This window comes from Scyliorhinus torazame, chromosome 8 (genome assembly GCF_047496885.1).
Source record: "Scyliorhinus torazame isolate Kashiwa2021f chromosome 8, sScyTor2.1, whole genome shotgun sequence".
Lineage (NCBI taxonomy): Eukaryota > Metazoa > Chordata > Chondrichthyes > Carcharhiniformes > Scyliorhinidae > Scyliorhinus > Scyliorhinus torazame.
In genome coordinates this window covers 132410080-132436760 of record NC_092714.1, presented here as the reverse complement: position 1 = coordinate 132436760, position 26681 = coordinate 132410080, and the positions used below count along the sequence as shown (strand labels likewise).

Genomic DNA, 26681 nt, shown 5'->3' with positions numbered 1-26681 from the left:
TACAACTGCAGTTCCGGCCGAGTACCCGCAAGGCGCGCAGAAATTCAGCTTGCGGGACGCTGTCGCCTTGTGGCAAGGAGATGCCTAGCGTACACCTCGTTGACTTCCTTAACATACTGCCCCTTCAACAGCGTTATCGCAACCTCGTACGAGATAGCGTCTCTGATAAGAAGGAAAACTTGCGGGCTCACCCGGGAGTTGAGGACTCACAGCTTGTGGGTCTCGGCGGTGGCGGAGGAATCAATGTAAGATTCAAAGCAGCTGAGCCAGTGTTCAAACGTGGCAGTGGCGTCGGCTGCTTGGGGGTCCAGCTCCAGGCGATCAGGCTTGAGCGATGGATCCATCTTAAAATTTTAGCTGATTAAATTGATGTACCATCAATGACGACAGACGAGAGTCGGAAGAGTAAACTGTGGCTTTAATCAGCTAAAAGACACCTGCTGGCAGCCGGTCCCAGAATGAGGGCACAGCTGGAGGTTAGCTACCTTTATACTTGAGCCCGAGGGGCAGAGCCAGCAGGGACAAACCCAGACATGTAACAAACAGTAAATACAATAAGTAAGAACAGTATGTACAATATAACACAGTGGTTCACCACATGTTGAACGTGTTTCACCGCGTGTTTCCTGACGCTATCAGCACTGAGAACGACCCAGCTATTAAACGGGACTCTTTTTCATTTCCGGGCCTGGGTGAGAAACGGTCTGCCAAGGCAGCACTTAATCTCGTTTCAATGGTGCCCCAATGTCGAGACCCCCTCCCCTGGCTTACGGACCCCCACAACACCCTATGCCGTCAATAGGGGGTCATCGAGCCCCCTGCAACCCACCTCATAAGGGCAGAGCACCCCCGGGCCTGATCCCCTGCACGGGCCTGATGCCACCTGGGCACCTCCAGCCTGGCATCCTGACAGCCACCTGGGAACCCTGGCACTGCCAGAGTGGTACTGCCAGGGTGCCCAGGAGACACTACCAGGGCACCAGGCTGGCAGTACCACAGCTCCTGAGTGGCATTGGGGTGCCAGGGTATCACCCTGCCCAGAGCCTGACCACCCAGTGGCCTGTGATCACCTGGGAAATCAGTCCCCCCCCCCCCCGTCCCCGTCCCCCCTACCCAAGTGCCGGTACACCTGGCCCACATTTGTGGAAACCAGTGCTAAAAGGCGCCCGCTCAGGGTCTCCAAGGCAAGGCCGTCAGATCCCGGGTGGTGTGTGGGTCTGGCGTAGACATATTCAAGTGAGATTAACTGCTGACTTGAATATGCAAATCTGTGTCCCGACCTCAATGGGCGGGATCCAGATTGCGACTGCTTGTTGGATCTTGCGAGGTGTGATGAGGCTGGTAAATCTTGCGAGAGGCCTCTTGCGAGATTCACCAGCCTTGTGGTGTCCTGAGTTGTTCACAGCGAAGCCGATACATTGCACGCCTAGTATGTTTTGCTTTATATTCTGGTAATTCACTGAGACACTTTCTGCTCTAGCTCTCAGTTTATGCTGCTTCCAGGTCAATAAATCCTCCAGAATTTCCTAACTATCCTTCACTGATGAGGGGTGAACCAGCACCCAAGGGAGAATAATGTAGTGATTGTTACTGTGTTTGTAATCTGGAAGCATGGACTAGTATTCCAGAGAACATTTCAGTTTGAGAGATTGAATCAACTTTTAAGAAACTGGAGCTAAAAAGCTGTTGTCAGTGAAAATGACCGTGGAGCTGCCAGGTTGTTGTTAAGACCCCATCGAACTCTAGATGTCCTTAAGGGAAGGAAATCTGTATTTGGTTTAAATGTGACAGCTGTCCTCAGAGGTGACTCAGAATCCAAAACCATTGCATGACTGAAGAAGGCCTACCATCACCACCAGCTTCTTAGGGTAACGGGGATGAGCAATAAACAAATCCTGAGGATGAAAAAATTGAATCTGCAAAGTCAGCTGGTGTCTGCCAGGTTCAGGCTGGGGGAAAATAGGCCTCGATACCTCGTGGTATTTAGACATTTCTTTTGTGTTTCCTTTTGTGATCATTTTAAGTAAAAAGCAAGAGGAATTATGGGTGGCTGCTTGAATTATTGTGACCATTTCTTACTGTTGTGGAAAAACTAGCTTTTCTCAGATATTAACCACCATTTTATCTCCCTCTCTCCATCATTTTCCCATCTCTTCTGCCCCCTCACACTCTCTCTCTCTCTCTCTCTCTTCCTCCCCCCCGGGGCTTCCCTTTCTTCCCCACCCATCTGTAACACAGAGTTTCCAGTATACAGCTACAGCTCGCTCAGTTGGATAATGAAACATGGCCAGGAAGGGCTGAGGCTGATTGGGCCCGTCTCCAGCTAATCAGAGAGAAGGAGGCACTACTCCAGGAGCTGCAGCTCATTAGCCAGCAGAAGCGTATGCCCGAGGAACTGGCTCGACTTGAAGCGGAACGCCAGCGTCTGGAGGACGATGTCCAGCGTGCAGTGTCCATTCCATGTCAGGAGTTTGCTGAAAGGTTTGTGTTTCCTTTGCAAAATCTTTTGTAGCCCAGCAAAATCATCTTAGTGCTCTTATCATATCCAGACAACTTGCATTTGTGTCATCGAAACATGCAGTGCAGAAGGAGGTCAATCGGCCCACCAGGTCCTTGCCAGCCCTTTGTAAGATCTATTCAATTAATCTGTCTCTTCTTTTCCCACAAACCCTTCCACTAAAACAGCGTCAACATAGGAAACAGCCCGGGAACAGAACCTGACTGAGATAAAGAAAATTAGCAAAGTGACTGAACGTTTGGTCGAGGAGGTAGAGCGGGATGTTCTGTCTGCCCCCTCCAACCCCCCATGGTATTTTTTGCGGTGGCAGAGGAAGCTCACGATTGGTTGCTGGCAGGATCTTCCGATCCCACTGCTGTCAGTGGGTTTCCCAGTTACTCGCACCCTCCATCGTTGGGGAACCCACGGTGGAGGGTCACCGTCGCCGGGACAGGAAGATCTGGCCCCGCCTGGCTGAACCCAGGGTGACCCGGGGCCGGGTGACCCCAGGGTGATTTATCCTTGAGCAAGTTGTTGTCTTTTCATAATCTCAATTCCAGTCTTCGCTGTCTGGTTTCCAGCAACTTTGCACTTGATTATTTTGCAAAAACATTAAATGTGGAAGCGCTGATATATGAGGATGTTTAATGATATCAACCAATACTCTCGCTAAGCAGCATAGCCACAGGGCAGCCTGCAAGATACTATGCAGGCCTTACTCTATGACAAGAAACATGTGAACAGCCGGGCAAACAAATTTCAAGAGACAATGCGCTGGAAAAAATACAGGCTGCACATAGCAACTAAATATTAAAGGGAACACGGGTATCACTTTTGGAATGTGGATTATGTGCTTGGGAATTCATGTTAAAGATTCTCTAACCAGACCCTCTAACCCCACAAGGGTTTGCACTTTTGTTCTTAATGTTGCAAAGTAAAGCGATTGAATTTAGTTGCAGATCTCGTGTTGAGAATTTAGTTAGCCAAGCTCCTGCCTGTAAACTGAATGTTTGTGTGTTGAGCATGAGAGTTTGCAAATCAAGTAGTTACGTTAGGCTTTTACAGCAGTCATGCTTTTAAAATCTTTGCCATGCAGGTGGATGAATGGATGAAAGGTCCGATAATATACAGAGGGGTATGGAAGGTGTGATAGACATGTCGCGTTTTTTCTGTTTAGCTGTATGTTGAAACTTCAGGACTATGCTCATTCTCGTTCTTATTCCCAATAATGTTTTTAATCTTTTTCCTGCAGGATGATGCTGCAAGAGAAGCGAAACTGTCTGTTAAAACAGTTGGAAGAAGCTACACGTTTAACCACATATTTGCACTCTCAGCTGAAGAGGTTAGTGGGCCTGTTGCCAGTATTTTATAAAACTGCACGGTAAACTGTAAAAGTAAACTAAATCTAGTTGTTCTTATCTAGTTGTCAAATACGTTATGGTATTTTCTTAATGGTTTAGGCATGATTGAAAGCATCTAGTAAGGCTGTGTAGCGGTTATGTTCCTGGACTAATAATCCTGAGAATGGCCCAACCTAGCTGTTGAAAAAGTTGAATTCAGTTTCACAAGATGAGGAAATCAGAAATGGAGATCAGTAAAAGTGTCCATGAAGCTGTTGTACTTTTGTTAATGTAAGGAAACAGGGTATCCTCATCTAGTCAGGCTTAAGGGCAAGTCCAGTCATCGCCTCTCAGCCTTTTGGCTAAGATCAAGCGTAACGCCTCTTCTTGTAAGCTTGGATCTAGTATGTCCCTTTTGTGGGGACCATGAATTTGATTCCATTTAAATTTAAATTGTTTTTTGGAGAAGCAAGGAGATGGATTAAGGGCTTGCTCAGTCCACTCTGCGCATTGGCTTTGTAACTTTTGAGAAAGCAATTTTTAAAATGTTGACGTCCATTCACATGACAGTGTGGTTGCCTCTGAAGTGGCTGAGGAAGTCACTCTGACTATTTACAGTCCTGACTGCCCCCACTTATAGCGAATTCCATCCCCCTGGGCCAACCTGCTAGGAGAATTAACAAAACGGAAACATCAGTGAGTTCCAGGCCATGTTTACTCAATTCTTGCAGTATTATTTAAAATAACCAGCTAACCCAGTTTCTCCACATAAATTGATGTGTCCCAGAATTCCTATTGTTAAAGTGAAACAAACAAACAAGTATCTTGATGCTAACAGACAGATCCATAACTCTGATGAAGTTTATTGGCTGTAATTAGGAGATGGTTAATAAGCCATTATCTTTTTTTTTAAAGTTAATTAGCTATGCTTTAAATAATTAAAATTCTTCCCAGTCAGTTCTTCACACCAATCCCCCTCATTGGAATTCTGGTTTCTGTACACACGCCACCATTTTCCATTCATATTTACGTACATTTGTTAGCCCTCCATTCTTGACAATGGTAGCTGAATATCCCAATTATTTAGTCTGTAATGTAAAGATTGTGTGTTCCGGCCATCACACCCCTTCTTAAATTACAGTACATATTGCTATACAATCAAAATATACAAAAATAAAGATAGAATACAAACCAAAAACTTGCACGCCCTGGTTCAATTATTTTCCATTCTCCAACCCTTGATCATCCAAAGATCATTTAATTTCACCCGTATCTCAATGTGCAGAGGATCAACCAACCAGACATCCATAAAACCTGTAGCACAGAATCTTGAGACAAAGAGCACTGGACATTAAGAGGTCCACCCTGGCCTCATTTGCAACACTGTGCATTTTTTCTCCTTCCTCGGTGTACTCTACTAGCATTATTACAAAAGGCAGGGGTACAATAAGCCATTATCAATGGTTAATGATGAGAAGCTCAGGGGTGGCTGCAGGCCGCAGACAGATAGACACCTACAAATACACCAGCACCGTGAGCCAGCCCCAGCTCAAGAGGAAATCCTTCACATCTTCCAGCAGCTTGCCAGAGCCGGCGGGCAACAGCCAGTGAGTGAGCGAAAGCGGTGGTGGGGATCCATCAGCCAGTTGAGGGCACAGAGGCCTGGACACGGCAGCATCGCCCGTCACTGATTACCTTCCAGCCCTTTTGCAACCCCCACCCTTTCACTTTTAAGTGCAGTTACATTAAAACCAATTCCCATAATATAAGGTACTCCAAATTTATAATACCTAAAAATCAGGGCAAAATAATGTAATCATAAACAGTGATGCCTGTTTGGACAGGAGCTTTACACTCTGTTGATTGTTACGTGACTTTTGAGTGTTTGTGGCAATGAAGCTGTCCTCGCATAAACCCCCAATTTTCAACTGCCCCTCCCTCAGATTCCTGTCATTGGTTCCCCCAAACCTGTCAATCATCACAAATCCCCACCTTCCCAAGGCATCTCCTGGTTCTGACTTTTGAAAATATGGTTTTCTACACTATCAGCGTCCTGTGATCTCACATTCAGAACTAAAATAATATCCTTTGTATTGCAGCTTAACCGCTAGTTCACTCACCGTGTCGTCTGGCAGTAGCAGAAGCTCCCTTGCATCTAGCTGTGGATCACTGGCTTCTAGTCGAGGTTCTTTAAGCTCGGTCAGTTTTACTGATATATATGGGCTTCCACAATATGAGACGGACGCACTGATCGATTTGGGGTGCTATCTGCAGTTTGATCTTCTTCCGTTCGATACAATAGCTAAGGACCCTTCATTCGTCGACCACCTAGGACTGTCTAACTTGAGCAAGCCGAGGAGATCTTTGGACCCCCCTCAGTCCTTGGCGTCACTCTCCTCCAGGTCTTCATTGTCGTCCCTCTCCCCACCAAGCTCCCCACTCGACACACCTTACCTCTCTGCTTCTCGTGACTCTCCACTGGCCCAGATGAATGAGGAATTTGAGGAGCTAGTCATGAGATCGGAGTCAGAAGCCCTCCGAATACAGGCTCAAGCTGTTTGTCACAATTTGCAGGAGGCTGCATCCTCCCACATCATTGGAGCTTCGCTTGGAGATATCAAAGTAACCCAAGACATGGATTCCAGAGGGAGGCCACCTGTTCAAGGTGTAGGAGGTACAGTCACATTTTAATGTAATTTATTTTCAACATCACTGCGGCACTTATTACTTTGCTGGAAACTGGAATTGAGCACAATTGTTTGAGTACTGAAAATGGGTCAGCTGTATTGCATCATCAGTAGCCAAGGACAGTACCTAATTGGCGATGACTTGGTGTGGAGGAACATAGGAACATGGGGTTGCAAGTACACAGGTTACTAAAAGTAGCAATACAGTTTAATAAGACCACTTAAACAAGCCAACATATCCCTGGGATTCATTTCTGGAGGGATAGATTTGGAAAAAAGAGAAGTAATTTTAAACTTGTGTCATACCTTGGTGAGATCACACTCCAAGTACCGTGAACAATTCTGCCTCCATATCGTTGGGAGGATGTGGAAGCATTAGAAAAGGTGCAACAGCAAAAAAGATTTACTAAAATGATACCAGATCTAAAGCTATACCTATTGGGGAAGATTGAACAGTCTCAAGCTCATTTCTTCAGGAAAGAGATGACGAAGTGACCTGGTGGAGGTTGTAAATTTATGAAAGGGTTGATAGTGAGAAGATGTTTTATTTGCAGGCAAGACCAGCTGTTACTATAATACAAACATTTCAATCGGCATTCAAGGAGAAATTTCTTCATCCGGAGAGAATGTGAAATTTGTTACATAGAAAATAGAAGCAAGAGAAGGCCATTCGGCCGATAAGCCCGCTCAGCCATGCATTATGATCATGGCTGATTATCAAGTTCAATACCCTGACCCTGCCTTCCCCCCGTATCCTTTGATCCCTTTAGCCCCAAGAGCTATTTATATATTTTTATTTATTTATTAAGGGGCAATTTAGTGTGGCCAATCCACCTACTCTGAACATCTTTTGGGTTGTGGGGGTGAGACCCACGCAGACACGGGGAGAATGTGCAAACTCCACAGGGTGTTCCACCGGGATTAGTTCTGGGATCTTTGTTGTTCGTAGTGTATATAAATGTATATAAATGATTTGGAAGAAAATGCAGCTGGTCTGATTAGTAAGTTCGCAGGTGACACAAAAATTGGTGGAGTTGCGGATAGTGACGAGGATTGTCAGAGGATACAGCAGGATATAAACTAGTTGGGGTGTTGGACGGAGAAATGGCAGATGGAGTTTAATCCAGACAAGTGTGAGGTAATGCACTTTCGAAGGTCCAATGCATGTAGGAATTACACAGTAAATGGTAGGTCTCTTGTGAGTATAGACAGAGAGAACTGGGCGTGCATGTCCACCAATCACTGAAAGTTGCAACGCATGTGGATAAGGAGGTCAAGAAGGCATACAGCATGCTGGCCTTCATCGGTCGGGGCATTGAATATAAAAATTGGCAAGTCATGTTGCAGCTGTACAGAACCTTAGGTAGGCCTCATTTGGAATATTGTGTACAATTCTGGTCGCAACACTACCAGAAGGATGTGGATGCTTTGGACAGGGTACAGAAGTGGTTTACTAGGATGTTGCCTGGTATGGAGGGCATTAGCTATGAGGAGAGGTTAGATAAACTCCATCTGTTCTCACTGGAACGGCTGAGTTTGAGAGGTGACCTGATCGAGGTCTCCAAGATTATCAGTGGCATGGACAGAGTGGATAGTCAGATGCTCTATCCTAGGATAGGAGAGTCAAGTACTTGGGGACATAGGTTTAAAGTGTGTGGGGAAAAGTTTAGAGCAGATGTGCGAGGGTGGTAAATATATGGAACACGCTGCCTGGGGAGGTGGTGGGAGCAGGTGCGAAAGCGGCATTTAAGGGGCATTTCGACAAATATATGAATAGGGTGGGAATGGAAGGATACAGACTCCGTAATTGCATATGGTTTTAGCTTAGGCAGATACCATGGCCGGCAGGTTTGGTGGGCCCAAGGGCCTGTTCCTGTGCTGGTCTTTGTGCCACACAGATAGTGACCCAGGGGCGGGATAGAACCCGGGTCCTCAGCACCGTGAGACAGCAGTGCTAACCACCACGCCACCGTGCTGCCCTTCAAGAGTTATATCTAACCTCTTCTTGAAATTATACAACATTTTGGCCTCAACTACTTTCTGTGGTAGTGAATTCCACAGATTCACTACGCTCTGGGTGAAGAGATTTCTCCTCACTTAAGTCCCCAAAAGGTTTACCCCTTATCCTCAAACTATGACCCCTTGTTCTGGACTCCCCCACCATCGGGAACATTCTTTCTGAATCTACCCTGTCTAATCCTGTTCGAATTTTGTAAGTTTCTATGAGATCCCCTCTCACTCTTCTAAACTCCAATGAATATAATCCTAACTGACTTAGTTTCTCCTCATATGACAGTCCTGTTATCCCAGGAATGAGCCTGGTAAACCTTTGTTGCACTCCCTCCATAGCAAGAACACCCTTCCTCAGATAAGGACACCAAAACTGCACACAATACTCCAGGTGTGGTCTCACCAATGCCCATACAATTGCAGTAAAACATCTCTATTCCTATACTCAAATCCTCTCGCTATGAAGGCCAACGTACCATTTGCTCTCTTTACTGCCTGTTGTACCTGCGCGCTTACCTTCAGCAGCTGATGCAGGACGACACCAAGGTTTCGCGGAGTTTCCACCTCTCTCAATTCACACCATTCAAATAATAATCTGTCTTCATATTTTTGCTACCGAAGCGGATAACCTCACTTTTATCCACATTATACTGCACCTGCCATGCATGTGCCCCTCACTCAGCCTGTCCACAATCCCGCTGAATCATCTCTGTATCCTCCTCACAGCTCACCCTCCCACCCAACTTTGTATCACCTACAAATTTGGAGATCCCATACAGAGTAGATAAGGTGAATAGAATGGGTGTGTTTGAAGGAAGCTAGATAATCTCCCTGAGGGAGATAGAAGAATGTGTTCCATACAAAAGAACAAGAGGTAAAACGAGGAGAATTAGAGAACTAATTTGCAGAGTTATGAATTAGGATGTGGGTCTAAATTGGACAGCTCTCTCAGAAAGTACAGACTGGTCGCGCGCAATGGCCTTCTGTTCTGCTTGCTTCTATGATTGGCATGAGAAACACCTTGCTACGGTGAGCTGTGGACATCTAAAATCAGAAATTGCCAGAAGGTGCAAAAGCCTGGTGGTTATGTTACTGGACTAATAATCCAAAGAATACTAATTCACATCCCACAATTGAAGTTGTGAATTTGAGTTTAGAACACAGAACATAGAACATACAGTGCAGGAGGAGGCCATTCAGCCCATCGAGTCTGCACCGACTCTCCGAAAAAGCACTCTACCTCAGACCACTTCCCCTCCCTATCCCCGTAACCCCACCTAACCTTTGGATACTAAGAAGCAATTTATCGTGACCAATCCACCTAACCTGCACATCTTTGGGCTGTGGTAGGAAATCGGAGCATCCGGAGGAAACACATGCAGACACGGGGAGAATGTGCAAACTCCACACAGATAGTAACCCGAGGTCGGAATCGAACCCGTGTCCCTGGTGCTGTGTCAAATGCTTAACAATAAAAATTGGCTCCACCAATTTGTCAGTGGGAGCAATGCCTGCAAAGATTGTGTACAGACTGTCCCACTGCTAAACTGGTGTGCTATGTGAGGTTTAGCACCCAATTACTCTGCATTTCGTCAGGTATTTTGATTGAACCCTTTTTCCTGTTAAATGGAAATTATTGAACTGTCTTGCAAACACAGTTCAAATATATGATTGTAAACATACAACTGGGCTGTGGGAGGAAACTGGAGCACCCGGAGTCAACCCACGCAGACACCGGGAGAAAGTGCAAACTCCACACAGTCACCTAAGGCAGAAATTGAACCCTGGGTCCCTGGCGCTGTGAGGCAGCAGTGCTAACCACTGTGCTGCCCATATTTTGATAGGGTTAGATTAAGAAGAATGAGACAAGGCTTGAGTGCTGCATAAATATTAGCATGGGCCACTTGGGCCAGATGGCCTATTTCTGTGCTGGAAATAGTTTGCAGAATATCTTTATATTTAAAAACAAAGTTGGTGTCTGTCTTCCAGCGGCTTGCTTCAAAACAACATTCGATTGAAGCTCCATCGATACAGTCTCTCCCTGGTTTGTAATGAGTTTAAAATCTCCAGGTTTAAAGGGAATACTCCAGTGGGTTTCCTCCAGGGAAATGGGAAATGCAATGAGGGGCAGGATGTAGAGAGGATTTTTAATTGTAGTCACGTAGCTGATCAGAACACAAGGAAGTCCAGGCGTTCAGACAATGATCAATAGAATGGGCGAAGTGTGTGACGGGCAGTCAATCCAAAGACACAGCCAAAGCCACACTCTTGTGGTGTTTACCCATGCCAATAAATGATTTGTTTTACTTATGTTTTGGGACAGTAAAGCAGCAGGAATTTCAAAACTTCAAATGTGTTGGTACTCACCAGGGTTACTAGCATGTGGACTGATGAATTAATGGAAATGCTTGTGTTAACCGAATACAGATTGATTTGGAGCTCTGTCTAATCTCTGCCACTTGAAAAAATTGAACCCAATGAGCCAGCAATGTATAAACATTTATAAACTCAGAGGTACAGTGGACCATCCCTGGATGTTTGTTGCCACCTTGTGGCCATGTCACATAACACCACCATTCTGATTTTTCGAATGGTGAGGTTTGATTTTAATCACCTCCCCCTGGCTCATGCGCGTGACTGGGGCAAGTAATTTAAGCCATTTTAACAGCACTGACAAGGACTCCGCCACATGTCGGTGTAAAAATCCGGATCCTGCAATGCAATTACAATACTCATGTGATTTAATTCTGAGTGGCAGACAGTGCCAGAACAAGGATTGGGATGGATTGTGTCGCTTGTATGCTCCTCAGAATCCCACCAAAAACCCTGCATACCTCTCCTGTCTCAACCTTCCCCAATTATTTCCCTGTCAGCAATCCCCTCCAGAACCATCCACCACTTCCTTATTGGGAGCTATTTATTAGAGTCGTTGGCGGTGAGACAAATTCCCACTCCCACCTATTCAGAAGGAAATGTTTCCCCACAGTCAGCGGGAGGCTGGCTTAAAATAATTTTTAAAAATAAATATAGAGTACCCAATTAATTTTTTTCCAATTAAGCGGTAATTTAGCATAACCAATCCACCTAACCTACACATCTTTGTGTTGTGGGGGTCAGGCATACGCAGACAAGGGGAGAATGTGCAAACTCCACACGGACAGTGACCTGGAGCCGGAATGGAACTCGGGCCCTTGGTGCCGTGAGGCAGCAGTGCTGACCACTGCATCACCGTGGCAAAGCCCTTTCAATTACTCCTCTCCCCAATCTGATCTTTCTCATCCTGATCTTTCTCAATTTCACTCAGGCAGAGGACTTGCCTCCCAATCTGAAGCGAGTTCATAGAATCAGTACAGTGCAGAAGGAGGCTGTAATAAGGCCACAGAGGCAGAAGGCCACAGAGGCAGAAGTCCCGTCACCAGAATTCCTTTTATTTACAAACCCAGCAGCTGAACAACCATGATCATTCAGTCTGCTGTCTACACCGGGAGTGCAGAGCATCTGGCACTCCGTTATATACACACAGGAAGGGGTTCCCTGATTGGGCCACTAATTAGGGAACTCGTATTCTAATTGGCCAATCTCAAAGGCCTGGCCTCAGTCATTACAGAGGCTATTCGACCCATTAAGTCTGCACCGACCCTCTGAAAGAGTCCTTCACCCAAGCTTACCCCCCTGCCCTGTCCCATTAACCCGTTAATGTAACCTACACATCCTTTTGAACACTACGGGGCAATTTATCGTGGCCAATCCACCAAACTTGCAAACTGTGTGGAGTTTGCACTTTCTCCCCGTGTCTCCGTGGATTTACTCCGGGTGCTCCGGTTTCCACCCACAGTCCAAAGATGTGCAAGTAAGTGGATTGGCCATGCTAAATTGCCCCTTAGTGTCCAAAAGGTTAGGTGAGTTACTGGGTTATGGGGATAGGCTGGAGGTGTGGGCTTAAGTAGGGTGCTCTTTCCAAGGGTCGGTGCAGACTCGATGGGCCGAATGGCCTCGTTCTGCACTGTAGGAATTCTCTGGATTCTATGTATTTTTGGACTGAGAGGAAGCATGAGCACACAAGAGGAAACCCACGTAAACACGAGGAGAATGTACAAATGCCACACAGTCACCCAAGGCTGGAATTAAACCCAGGTCTCTGGCATTGTGAGGCAGCAGTGCTAACCACTTTGCCTCTGTGCCGCCTGCCAGTTGATCTGGCTCTCTTCCCAATCGGAGCAAGTTGGTCTTCTCTCCTCCCAATCTGGATCGAGTTGTTCCGGCTCTCCTCCCAATCTGGAGTGAGTTGCTCCGGCTCTCCTCCCAATCTGGAGTGAGTTGCTCTCGCTCTCCTCCCAAACCGGAGTGAGTTGCTCCGGCTCTCCTCCCAAACCGGAGTGAGTTGCTCCGGCTCTCCTCCCAATCCGGAGCGAGTTGATCAGGATTTCACTCTATTGTGACAGTGTATTTTTTGTTGAGAACCTAACTGGTTGAAATTACATGTTTCTTTGATGATGCTCCAGTGAAGCACATTGGAAAGTGTTAGTGCAGTAAAGATGCTATAGAAATGCAAATAATTGCTGTTGACAGGGGATTTGGATGTGTGTTATATTGTGCCTTGTGGATGTATCGGTGACTGGACTGACTGGTGTATGTGTTGTTCAGGCGCAGTTGACAATCACTGATAATATATCTTCATGGTAAATGTATGGGGTGGATGGTTTCAACTCATCTGTCTTTTTGTTCTCATGGCTTGGTGAGTACATTAATGTATCTTATCTGTCTTCCCCCATGATTGTAGCGGTGACCCTGCGTACAGACAGAGCCACTAAAGCAGGCAGAAGAGTAAGAAGGGTCTCCACAGGCTTTTCCGACGATTCTCTTGCGACAGACAGTGGAGTCTTCGAAGCATTAAATAAAAGGTGATGAAATTATTCTTTGGGCACCAACTGAAGTGGGTAGAACAAAATCTGAAGCTGGTTGTTCCGAATGTGCATCTCCTTGAATTTCAGCAAAAGCAATCAGTGCAACATGTGGGTCTCCCCTGAGTTGCCGCCCAGCAGCCTTCTCGCCTTGCAACGTCTGTGTGTTTCTGGACATTTATAATCCGAGTGTGTCCATTAGATCTGTTTGAGCGATGGTTGTTTTTTTGGGGGGTAAATGTTAAAATAGAGGTTGCTTCGCTGTCTCTGTGAAGTTGTCCACTGATACAATTTCTGTAAAGATGCAACTACTCATTTTGTTCCTGATGTGGGCAGTAACAGGGACCCTGGGATGCAGTGGGAAATTCTACTGGGATTGCTGTCAGATCTCCTTCAGGAGACCACTGGATCTTGCCAACTTAGAGGGCTTTTATTTTTTTGCTGGATCCGTTTCTCAGTCCCCCATCCCTCAGGTTTTTTTGTTGATCTCCTTGTGAGAGTTGACCCCTCCTGATTGAGAAACCTTACTCTGGCCCCATCCCTCCATGTTTGTAAAAGGCTGTATCGCGGAGGTGATACCATTTCCTGTTTTGTCACAGGTCATTGCCAGAACCTCTGTTGCTCTCCGTCCAGACACCAGGTTCAGATGCTGCTGCTTTGTCTATCATGGGTATCCTGACAATGTTATTCCCATTGGTCTCAGCGTCCCAGGTGATGCTGGTCCTTAGCATCTTGACGTACACTTTTTGGGATGCGATTCCTGGTGCTGCTCTGTGAAACTACCTCTCTTATTCCATATCCAATATTTTTATTACTACTAATAATAATCTTTATTAGTGTCACAAGTAGGCATACATTATTAACACTCTAATGAAGTACTGTGAAAAGTCCCTAGTCATCTGTTCAGGTACACTGAGGGAGAATTCAGAATGTCCAATTCACCTAACAAGCACGTCTTTCGGGACTTGTGGGAGGAAACCGGAGCACCTGGAGGAAACCCATGCAGACACGGGGAGAAAATACTCTGCACAGACAGTGACCCAAGCTGAGAATCAAACCCAGATCTCTGGTGCTGTGAAGCAACAGTGCTACCCACTGTGCTTCCGTGCCGTCCAATGAAAGTGTTCAAAGCAAATGAATAGGTGCAAAATTGTTTTAAATGGTATAATGATTTTTAAATTTCTCAGTGGCTCAGAGCAGCATCCTGGAAATTAACCTTTGGTTCCCGGAGTCCCCTAGACAACATTTCCTCTATTTTATGCCTTGCTCTCGGCCATCCATTTAAGTGGGTGGGCCCTTGAACTTCTCCTGCATGGCCACACACATGCGGTAACTCTGAGGGGCCGATTTTTGCATGGCCTGCTCAGGAACCTCTGGGTTGATCCGTGGCAGCACGGTTTAAAGGGAATCTTGCTCTTCAGCAACACCACTGTCAATGACGATTCCTATCTCCAGGCTGTTAGCTGTTGGTTAACTTTTGCCCAGTCTTGTTAAAGACAGCCCATGGAGAGATATTATTCGACTATAACATAGATCACTTCAGCTATAGAGTGATCAGACCACAAATTCTTCTTCTTCTTCTTGCCTTAAGGCATGAGGAGCAGCTTGTTTCTGCCACTGCATTTGCTTCTGGTAAATCGCGTTTTGGATTGCTTTCATACTGAATCCCTTTGTGTTCATGTGGCCATGTCATTCTTTTGAGGCGAGACACGGTGTGAGGTGGGGTGTGGGTTATCATTCCACTCCCATTAGAAGGGATGTCAGCCCAGTGTTACGAGACTGGCGCTCTGATTAGTATTCTGTCCTGGCTGTCTGGAATGGGGTTTTAATCAATATTCTGATTCAGACAGGAATGCTCCCACTGAGCCAAGGCTTACTCAAGACATTAATGATGCATGATTAAAGCACACCTCTGTAATAACTTTGTGATTTATAAGGCTGCTTTTCAATTTATAACGTGGTGTACTGTGTTCAATTTTTTTTATTCACAGGCCTGAGGATGCAGATGAGGTTCTGTACGATCATAGTTCCATCACATTTGACCCACCGCAAATTAAAATGGGACTTATGTAAGTTTCTAACTAGACATGGGTTACCTAATTGCACCCAGAGATGTTAGTCAATGTCTCCTGTTTTTCTTCCGCTGTTGTTGGGAGATGTGTTTTCTGAGATATTTGAGATGGATCCTCAGGAACATCATGGCAACAGTTGAATAGCAATAGTTGTCTTAATAACTTGTCACATTAAGCAGTATGTTTAAAAATAGCAGTCAGTGGAAGTCCAATCTCTAGATAATTAAAATGTGAGGAAATTAACGTAAAAGGTAACACAGTACTTTTGTAGTTCTTTAAATATAGGCAGTCAACAATGCACAGTTGTGCATCAGCAATGTACCATCTGGATACGGTGGCGTAGCAGTTATATTACTGGACTAATAATACAGAAAATCTAAATTCATATCCCATCGTCATAATGTCAGGATTTTAAATATCTGGCAATAATACCCTGGGTCAGTATTTCATTATAATTGTGACTACACTTCTAATGCACTTCATTGGCTGTCAAGTGCTTTGGGACATTTTTACGTTATGAAAGGTGCTATACAAATGCAGGTCTTTCTTTGGCAAGTACGCTTACAAAACGTTTTTATCTTTAAGGTATGATCATCGGGACGAATGTTTGATGATTCACATTCTTCAATTGCGGAATCTTGCTGCCCTGCAGGTGAAAGATGGGAACAAAGTGTAAGTTGGAAATTATAAAGGCTGACTTTTTATGACTGCTTTATAGAATTTATATTTTTCTTGATACGGTCCAGTGCCAGTGTTAACTTTGTTTCCGTACTAAAAACAAATCCATATGACGCTAATTAGACTGCACAAAGCATCCTATCTGGCTGCATCACAGCCTGGTATGGCAACTGCTCGGCCCAAGACCGCAGGAAACTTCAGAGAGTCGTGAATACCGCTCAGTCCATCACCCAAACCCGCCTCCCATCCATTTACTCTGCACCTCCTGCTGCCTTGGGAAAGCCGGCAGTATAATCAAAGACTCCTCCCACCCAGCTTACTCACTCTTCCATCGGGCAGGAGATACAAAAGTCTGAGAACATGCACGAATAGACTCAAAAACAGCTTCTTACCCACTGTTACCAGACTACTTAACAACTCCCTTATCGACTGATCTGATTAATACTACACTCCTATGCTTCACCCAATGCCGGTGTCTATGTGTTCACGTTGCGTACCTTGTGTTGCCCTGTACTAAATGATCTGTTTGAGCTGCACGCAGAAAAATACTTTTCACTGTACCTCGGTACACGTGGCAATAAACAAATCCAATCCAATGTTCAGCACCATTCGCGATAATGAAGCAATCTATGTCCAAATGCAGCAAGACCTGGACAAGAATCAGGCTTGGGCTGAAAGTGGCAAGTTGCATTCGCGTCACTCAAGTGCCAGGCAATGACCATCTCCTACAAGAGAGGATCTAACCATCATCCCTTGACATTCAATGGCATTACCATTGCTGAATTCCCCCACAATCAATAACCTGGGGGCTATCATTGATCAGAACCTGAACTGGACTAGCCATGTGAATACTGTGGCTACCAGGGCAGGTCAAAGGCTAGGAATCCTACGGTGAGTAACTCACCTCCTGACCCCCCCAAAGCCTGTCCACCATTTGCAAGTCTCAAGTCAGGGGTGTAATGGGATACTTTCCATCTGCCTGGATGAATACAGCTCCAACAACACTCAAGAAGCTCAACACCATCCAGGAGAAAGCAGCCCGGTTGATTGTTTCCGCCTTCCACAAACATTCAAACCCTCCACCACCGACGAACAGTGGCAGCTGTGTGTACCATCTACAAGATGCACTGCAGTAACTCATCAAGGTTCCTTAGACAGCACCTTCCAAATCCACGACCACTACCATCTAGAAGGACAAGAGCAGCAGATACCTGGGAACCCCACCACCTGGAGGGTCACTCATCACCCTGACTTGGAAATTTATCGCTGTTCCTTCAGTGTCGCTGGGGCAACATCCTGGAACACCCTCCCTAAGAGCACAATGGGTGTACCTTCACTTTAAGGACTGCAGCAGTTCAAGAAGGCAATTCACCACCACCTTCTGATGGGCAATTAGGTGTGAGCAATAAATGCTAGCCTACCCAGCGACACCCATATCCCATAAATTAATTTAAAAAAAGAAGGGGCAGCATGGTGGCACAGTGGTTAGCACTGCTGTCTCACGCTGCCGGGGTCCCAGGTTTGATCCCGGCTCTAGGTCACTGTCCGTGTGGAGTTTGCACATTCTCCCCGTGTTTGAGTGGGTTTCGGCACCACAACCCAAAGATGTGCAGGCTAGGTGGATTGGCCACGCTAAATTGCCCCTTAATTGGAAAAAATTAATTGGGTACTCTAAAATTATATTTTTAAAAAAGACCTTGAAGAGCGAGGTCAGTCAGGATTCTAGGTGTCAGCCTTGACCCAGCAATTAAAAATCTCACCTCTGAGTCTTAAAGTTGTGCGTTCAAATCCTACACCAGAGACTTTGAGTACTTTGTTTAGGGAGTAACCATCCCAAAGTGGGTGGGAAGGTGTGGAAGATTAATAAAAACTAGGGCGAGGAAGATTTGACTGGGATGTTCAATTCCCATTGGAGTCAGGAAGGGTAGCTAAAACCAAAGAGTTCCAGAATTTTGACTCAGCGACAGCGAAATATTTAGTTCCAAGTTGGGATGGTGTGTGACTTGGAGGGGATCTTCCAGGTAATAGTTTTCTGCATCCCTTGACCTTGGTCACTGGTTTGGAAGGTGCTGCTGAAGGAATATTGGTGAGTTGCTGCAGCGTATCTTGTAGATGGCACACACTGCTGCCACTGTGCATTAGTGATAGAGGGAGAGGATGCTTCTGGATAGTGCAGCAATCCAGCGAGCTGCTTTGCCCTGGATGGTGTTGAGTTTCTTGAGTATTGGAGCTGCACTCGCCCAAACAAGTGAGGAGTATTCCATCACACTCCTGACTTGTGCCTTGTAAATGGTGGATCGGCTTTGGGGAGTCAGGAGGTGAGTTACTTTCTGCAGGATTCCCAGCCACTGACTCGCTCTGGTAGTCACAGTATTTATATGGCTAGTCCAGTTCAGTTTCTGGTTATTTAGGACTGAGTTCACAGAATCACAGAATTTACAATGCAGAAGGAGGCCATTTGGCCCATCGGGTCTGCACCGGCTCTTGGAAAGAGCACCCTAACAAAGCCCAAACCTCCACCCTATCCCCATAACCCAGTAACCCCACCCAACACTAAGGACAATTTAGCATGGCCAATCCACCTGACCTGCACATGTTTGGACTGTGGGAGGAAACCGGAGCACCCGGAGGAATCCCACGCACACACGGGGAGAACGTGCAGACTCCGCACAGACAGTGACCCAAGCCGGGAATCGAACCTTGGACTCTGGAGCTGTGAAGCAACTGTGCTAATCACTATGCTACCGTGCTGCCCTAAAGTTGAGGAGAAATTACTTCACTCTAAGGGTTATGAATCTTGGAATTCTCCATCCCAGAGGGTTGTGGATGATCCACCATTGAATACATTTAAGGCTGAGACAGAGACATTTTTGGTATCTCTGGGAATCCAGGGATATCGGGAACAGGCAGAAAAGTGGATTTACAGTCCTAGACCAGCCATGTTTTTATCGAATGCAGAACAGGCTCGATGGGCCAAATGGTTTACGTCTGCTCTTGATTTCTTATGGCTGAGCCTTATCCTCCAGAAGATTGGCAGGATGGGAGTCAGTGAATTGATTTCGGTTTGACTTTGGTCTTCTTTATTCCAGTGTTTTGCTTTTGTATTGAAGTTACTTGTACATCAGTGATGATGTTGTCGAATCAGTGTTAATTATTTGCTGTTTCTCATTTGGTTGATACATGACAGAGATGTTTTTATTGGTGTTACTTATCCTTAAATCATTTTATTTTGTGTTCTTTCTTTGATGTGTAAACTATTACACCTCTCATTGTAAAACAAAAAGGCCGAATTCACTGAAATCCCGGCCAAGTCTTGACGCCAGCGTCAAAACCGGCGCAGGTCCGTGCATGCAAGTGGGTTGCCGCCCCCGGGCCATATAGGGCCAAGCACAGAGGAACATATACCACCCCCACCCCCCGGAAATAGCCCTCCAGCCAATCGGTAGGCTCCAATCGCGGGCCTGGCCACCGTGGAGACCCCCCCCCACCCCGAGACGGATCCCCTCCACCCACCCCCCACACACCAGGACAGCCCCCGCAGCCAGAACTCCGAGGTCCCGCCAGGTGGGAACATAAGTAACCCACACTGGACTCGGCGGGCACTTGGCCTGTCGAGTGTGGAGAATGGCCGCGGGGGCTTTCAACAGCCCTCGACTGGCGCGGCAGCGACCGCGCGAGCGCGATTGGTGGCAATTCTCTGGTCGCCGGAGAATCGGCGGCCCAGCGTCGGAGCGGCGTGGCACGATTCTTCCCCACCCCGGCGATTCTCTGACCCGGCGCAGGATCGGATAATCCCGGCCAAAGTTTTTAGTTCAGATCTTGGTGAGATTAAGGCCACTGAAGTAACATCTGCAGACAGTAACAAATATCACATGGTTTATACAATGCCTAAGCACTGTCACATGATTAAATACCATGCGATCGATGTCACATGATCACACCTCTGGGCATACATCAAACTGGAGTTGTTCTGTGGGTGGGAACAGGTTTGGATTTGATTGCAGTACACTGCTCGGCTACAATTAGCCTGACACACGCACATTTGTAGAAGGCTCCAGAGCGTGGCAGGAACCACACCAAAGGAGCTAATGTATTAACTTTAATTTTGTTAACTGTCAGCATCATATTTAGCGAGAGAGTAGATGAGAAATTGAGGACAACAGCCTTTTATGCCATGAGAGAATACTGGTATTAGCCTAATACCCAGTGGAAATGGTGGTGAGTTGGGATCAGATGCCCAGCTTGATGCTCCATTAAAGTCAACAATCTATACGATGGGGACTGACCCGGCTTGCTGCCTGTTAGTGCCAGGTAGTGCGGTTAGACTAAAATTGTCCCTTAAAACTCCAAATATGTTTTAAGCATGAATAATTCTGTTATCGTTGCAGGTATATAAGGATCTCATTGCTTCCGCATGACCCTGGCACAACATTTACCTTCTGCTCCAAGACTTTAGACGTTCAGGCACTCGTGACATTCAGTGAATCGTTTCAAGTTCCAGTTCCTCCCAGCATGTTGAGGGTAAAGACTATGCAGCTGGATATATGTTCCATTGATCAGCAACTACAGGAGGAGTTATTGGTAGGTGCTGATTGCTGTTTCCAGTTATTGATGTCCTCATCCACATTGCAAAGTTTAGTGTAGGTCTGAACTGGTTTCCCTTTCACTTTGAAATCAAACCTGTGTGGTAAAGGTGAACTTCCCACACTCAAACTGACTCCTCCAGGAAGACCCATTCCACTTCTGCCTGCACGGTGTCACATTTGGTCCCTGGATTCAGATGACTTGCAATATTACTGCAGTTTACAGTTATGGTGTAAGTACTCCATTGTTGGACTGGGCCCAGCAATGATTAAGCAATGATTCTCTATGTTCCAGTCAGGCTGGTGTGTACGTTGGAATTAGTGATAGTCCCAGGTGATGTCCTCGCCCTTTCTAGGTGGTGGAGGTTATGGGTTTGAACAAGGTTGCTGTAGAAACCTTGTCGAGTGCATCCTGTAGACAGTGCAGACTGTACACCAGCGATGGAGAAGTTGGATGTTTAGGCTACTGGATGAAGTGCTGATCAAGCAGGTTGCTATGTGTCCTGGCTGGTGTTGATCTTCTTGAACTGCAATAACTTAGTAGCGTAATATGAATGAGGTTCAAAAGATTCTCTTGAACCTTGATATGTTCGTACTTCTTATCTTTTGATGTGTTTCTTTTGACTAGGGAGTTGTTCAGATAAGCCTGGCCGACTTTGAAAGACCGAGTGAAATGTTGCTTCAGTGGTATCAACTGCTAACCTTCAGTAGCATCGGGACAACACCCGAGCGGAACAGCAGCCAATTCAGCAGCAGTGGAGCTGTTGGAAAGCTGACGGACAGTGAAATGAAGGTACCACTTGGAGATTTGTGTACTAACTAATTGTGAAGTACAGTAGTTGCTGTTTTGAGCAGCTATTTATGAATGCTGATAGTTCATGGTACTTAAAAGTGTAGAAGTCAAGTATCAGCTCTAGAAACCAGTCATTCCAGCATTGCATTCTCTCCGTTATTTGGGCAGTTTTCATAAACGATGTGGGTGTTACTGGTGAGGCTGGCATTTATTGCACATCCCTAATGGTGGTGAACCAGCTTCTGGAACCATTACCAGGTTGATGTAACTTGGAAGTCGGTTGATCCAAAACTTGAGGGCAGTTAAGTTGGTGTGGGTTTTCTTGGCCAGATTGGGCAAGGATGGTAGGTTTTCTTCCCTAAAGCACATTAGTGACCAGATGAGAGTCACACTTACTGAAAGCAGTTTTTATTTTTATCTCGAATTTACAGCACAGAAACGGGCCACTCTGCGTTGATGCTCCCCCTGAGTCGCCTCCCACGCTTGTTTGTTGAGCCTAGCAAGCAAAACCGTCTGCTCTTTTCTCTCTCATGTACTTCACGATCTTCCCCTTAAACTAAAGGGGACAGCACAGTCGCACAGTGATTAGCACTGTGGCTTCATAGCGCCAGGAGTCCCAGGTTCGATTCCCTGCTTGGTCACTGTCTGGCCAGAGCCTGCACGTTCTCCCCGTGTCTGCGTGGGTTTCCTCCGGGTGCTCCGATTTCCTCCCACAGTCCAACGATGTGCAGGTTAGGTGGATTGGCCATTCTAAATTGCCCTTAGTGTTCAAAAAGGTAGGAGGTTGGGGGGACAGGGTGGAAGTGAGGGCTTAATTGGGTCGATGCAGACTCAATGGGCCGAATGGCCTCCTGCTGCACTGTATGTTCTATGTTCTGTGTTCTAAACTCAAATTCACAACTTCAATTGTGGGATGTGAATTAGTATTCTTTGGATTATTAGTCCAGTAACATAACCACCAGGCTTTTGCACCTTCTGGCACTTTCTGATTTTAGATGTCCACAGCTCACCGTAGCAAGGTGTTTCTCATGCCAATCATAGAAGCAAGCAGAACAGAAGGCCATTGCGCGCGACCAGTCTGTACTTTCTGAGAGAGCTGTCCAATTTAGACCCACATCCTAATTCATAACTCTGCAAATTAGTTCTCTAATTCTCCTCGTTTTACCTCTTGTTCTTTTGCCAAATAATTTAGATATATTGGGTGCTATTCCCCCCCCCCCCCCCCCCCCCCCCCCCCGGCCGGGTGGGAGAATTGGCTGGGTGTCGCGCGAATCCCACCACGCCGCCCCGACCCCTGCACGCGATTCCCCCTCCCCCCCGAGCGGTGATTCTCTGGCCGGATGGGCCGAGCGGCCGCTACGACCCGAAAGGTTCGCCGCCCACCCCTGGTCGCTGCCGGCGGGAACGCTGGGGGGGGGGGCCTCCTTAACCGGGGTGGCCTCTGCGGGGCCCACCAATTGGTGGGCCGGCTTATCAAACCCTAGTCTGATAATTGGCCATTTATCCCATTGACCGTTGCACCCAATTGTGTAAATTTGGCTTCTTATGTTAGATTCCAGCACAACAGTAAGCTGGGACATCCTGACAAGGCAAAGGATGCAGTGTAAATGTCACTCCTTCTTCATCTCCATTCTGTTTTCTTGCTGGAAAGCCTGTGTGCAAATTATCTGGTTCATGCTGACATTTGTTTTTATCTTCTGAAGGATGCAGTGTCCATGCTTTTAGCAAGGACTACAGCTCAGCTGGAGGCAGTGGAGAAACAGTTAGCAGAGGAGAGAGTGAAGTTGGAATGCACAGAGGAAGAAATCCAGGAGGAAATGAAGGAAGAAAAAACTGAAGCAGTGTCTGAAAGGTACTTTGAAATGTTGGGATTTCTCCGCAGGGCAGGCATCATCTGTGGAGAGAGAGAAAAACAGAACCAATGTTCCAGTCAATGGTCTTTCAGCAGGACATTAGTGACTTTAAGCAAATACAAGCTCAGGAAAAAGCAGAGGGCAGGAAAATAATAAAAAGGAAAAGGTCTGTGATAGGGTGGAAGGCGGGAGTGATTAAATAACAAGGATGATCGCGCAAGATGTAAACGGATATGAATGAGACGAGTATTGAAACAAAAGCATATTTTAAAAAAAATCTTTTTATTGGCATTTCTCATATTTATAAACAGTTGTATATATATACATCACATTTTTCTTGCCCGCGCTAATTTCCTTTATTATACAAAGAGGTTTATTTTGTCCTTTGGCTGTGTTCTTTTATTTCCCAGAAAGAATGAAAAAAAAAGGGGGAGTAGCCCCACCCCCCATCTCTTGTGGTTTCCCCACCTTCCTCCTCGTTGCTGGCCTTGAACAGGTTTTGGAACAAGCCGACAGGAAGTGTCCAGGAAGCTTTCCTCCGACCTTCGGATGGTGTACTTATTCTTCTCCAGGTGGAGAAATTCCGAAAGATCAGCGAGCCAGTCTGCAGCCGTGGGTGGTGCTGCCGATCGCCAGCCGAGCAGGATTCTTCGGCGTGCGATTAGGGAAGCGAAAGCGAGGGCGTTGGCCCCCTTCCCCATGTGTAGTTCTGGCTGCTCCGATACCCTGAAGATTGACAGCTTCACCCTCACCCCCACAACCTTGGACATTGCCTCGGAGAAGGCTGTCCAGAACCCGGCAAGTTTTGGACAAGCCCAAAACATGTGGGTGTGGCTGGCCGGGCCCCTCTGGCACCGTTCACATTTGTCCTCCACCTCCGGGACGAACCTGCTCATTCGGGTTCTGGTCAGGTGCGCACGGTGCACCACTTTGAGCTGAATTAGGCTTAGCCTTGCGCAGGAGGAGGTGGAGTTAGCCCTGCTCAGTGCTTTGCTCCAGAATCCCCACGCTACCTCTGTCCCCAGTTCGTCCTCCCATTTTTGTCTGGTCTCGTCCAGTGGAGTCCGGGCTCTGTCCAGTAGCTGTCCGTATATTTTCCCACAAAGCCCCCCCCCCTTCTCGTTGCTTGTGCCTATTAGGTCCTCTAGCAGTGTGGTTTCTGGGGCAGGGTACCCTACTGTCTCTTTGCAGAGGAAGTGTTTTATTTGGAGGTGTCTCATTTCCTGTCCTTTTGCCAGTTTCCATTTCCTTGTCAGTTCGTCCAGTGTCGCCAGTCTGCGCCCTATGTAGAAGTCCCCGACCGTCAGTGTGCCCCGGTCCCACTTCCATCTTTTGAAGGTGGTATCCAGCATGGCTAGGGGGGGAATCTGTGATTGCCGCAGATGGGGGCCATGGGGGACATTTTAGTTATCCCGAAGTGTTGGCTGAGCTGAGTCCATGTTCTCAGCGTGGCCGCTACCACTGGGCTTGTTGTGTATCTTGTTGAGGGGGATGGGAGTGCTGCTGTGGCCAGGGCTCGGAGGGCCGTTCCTTTACAGGATGCTTCCTCCATTTGTACCCAATCTATGTCGAGTTCTTGTACCCATCCCTCACTCTTTCTGCCATTGCTGCCCAGTGGTAGTATTATAGGTTTGGTAAAGCCAAGCCCCCTTTGATTTTCCTTCATTGCAGTGTCTGTTTGGGAATTCTTGGGTTCCTACCCCCTCCACACACAAACGCCATGAATAGACTGTCCATGTTTTGGAACAAGGGAAATAAAAGCATATTGCTGGTGTAAATGTTTACAGCAGAATAACAGAATGGGAGGAAAACATGCCAAATGTGACAAGGGGCTAAGGCTCCAGTGGCCTGTGAATATGGCCGGGAAATGCAGTTTGACCCCGGAGTACAGACTCACTAGTCGGGCACCAAGAGGAGATCCCCCACACGGACAAGAGGGTTGCCATGCTTACCTGGTTTTGAGATTTTCTATAGAGTCATTCGATGAACTCTGATCCAAAACTGAAAGGCCCTGTGCTGACCTCAATGATTTAATTAAATCCACAACTTAACACTGAACTGGTATCAAATTAAGGTATACTCCAACGATTTAGGAATTCTGTCAGTTCAGACAACCACATGCGAGTGTCTTTGTCAACACTGAGCTGACTTGCAGGTGACTGAATGCCTATGTTTCCTAAATCTCTCCAGCAGTGGGGGAATCTCCTTGGTCCGTGTCTGAGTCTGTTTTAGTACCCTATTTCCAAATCGTCTTCCACTGACACAATAACATAATAGGAATTGCAACAGAATGGAGCAAACACCATGCTTACTTTTGCACAGGTCAGTCTGATTGGCCAGTTAGGGGATTGAATCAGTGGTTGTGGCATTATTAGCACCACACTCTAACCATCTGAGCCAACTGGCCATCTCTGGGTCTGTTTTAGACTAAGCAATAGAGATTGATTGCCATCATTCACCAATTCTTGACGCTGCATCAATCATTTTGGCCGCTTTATCATAGGGAATGGCACTGTTTTGCTTTTATTAAAGTGTGCTAACCTTTACAAATTATGAGTTATGTCGTATTAATTTACCTTTTCCCAGGAGCTGGCAGGCAGAGTCCGTGGACAGTGGCTGCAGCAACAGTGCTCAGCTTAGTCCACAGTACCCTGCGGTGGAAACACTGAGTGGTCTGGATGGACATGGGAGCCAGCTGCATGAGTTTGCAGAGCAAGTGAGCCAGCTTGCCTCTATCAGAATGAGAGTCCCACGAATTAAGGTAAGCACCTGCCTGGACCACGAATGCTCTTTATGGTTATGGCTATTCCACTTTGGGATGTATGATTGTGTCCATTTAGAATCTGTGAACCATTCGCTGCTGTACAGTGGAGACAGTTTACTGCCAATTTCAGCCAATTATGATAGAGCAATATTTGGGAAATTGAGATCTCCCACAGTATTCACATTGAACTCAGAATGGGGAACTTATTTTTCGGTAGTGCGTCGCTCAGGAATGTTCTAGTGTGCCACACATGCACTGCATTATTTCAAAATGCGTGACTGGCTTGTTGATCTGTTGAGGTGCTGTTGAAGGGGGAGAAAATAATTTGTAGATCTCGCACATTCCATCGAGAATGATGGTGGACAACCAAGCAACTACCAACAGGAGGGGGCACCATGGGCATCCCCATCCTTAGACATGTACCTGGCCAGAGTTGACCAGAACATGAATGTGAGAATCGAGTCTGAAGTGTTGGCAAGTGTCTTCAGCTCAAAATGCCGAAT

The 26681-nt window shown here is 46.5% G+C and overlaps 1 protein-coding gene and 2 non-coding genes across 4 annotated transcripts in view; 2 read left to right on the top strand and 1 right to left on the bottom strand.

Moving 5' to 3' along the window:
- wwc3 (WWC family member 3) overlaps positions 1 to 26681 on the top strand; it is a 298570-nt gene that overhangs the window by 248750 nt on the left and 23139 nt on the right. For both annotated transcript variants that reach the window (XM_072514193.1, XM_072514194.1), the window contains 10 exons: positions 2239 to 2481; positions 3750 to 3839; positions 5937 to 6511; positions 13315 to 13435; positions 15427 to 15504; positions 16093 to 16179; positions 20574 to 20766; positions 21397 to 21561; positions 23265 to 23413; positions 26001 to 26175. In XM_072514193.1, coding sequence (XP_072370294.1) covers positions 2239 to 2481; positions 3750 to 3839; positions 5937 to 6511; positions 13315 to 13435; positions 15427 to 15504; positions 16093 to 16179; positions 20574 to 20766; positions 21397 to 21561; positions 23265 to 23413; positions 26001 to 26175 — 1876 coding nt within the window. The remainder of the gene's footprint in view (positions 1 to 2238; positions 2482 to 3749; positions 3840 to 5936; positions 6512 to 13314; positions 13436 to 15426; positions 15505 to 16092; positions 16180 to 20573; positions 20767 to 21396; positions 21562 to 23264; positions 23414 to 26000; positions 26176 to 26681) is intronic.
- On the top strand, positions 4180 to 4379 carry LOC140428970 (U2 spliceosomal RNA). Its single transcript, XR_011948965.1, has one exon. It is a non-coding gene; the product is annotated as a U2 spliceosomal RNA (small nuclear RNA).
- LOC140428949 (small nucleolar RNA SNORA81) lies at positions 5150 to 5317 on the bottom strand. The gene has a single exon (XR_011948953.1). It is a non-coding gene; the product is annotated as a small nucleolar RNA SNORA81 (small nucleolar RNA).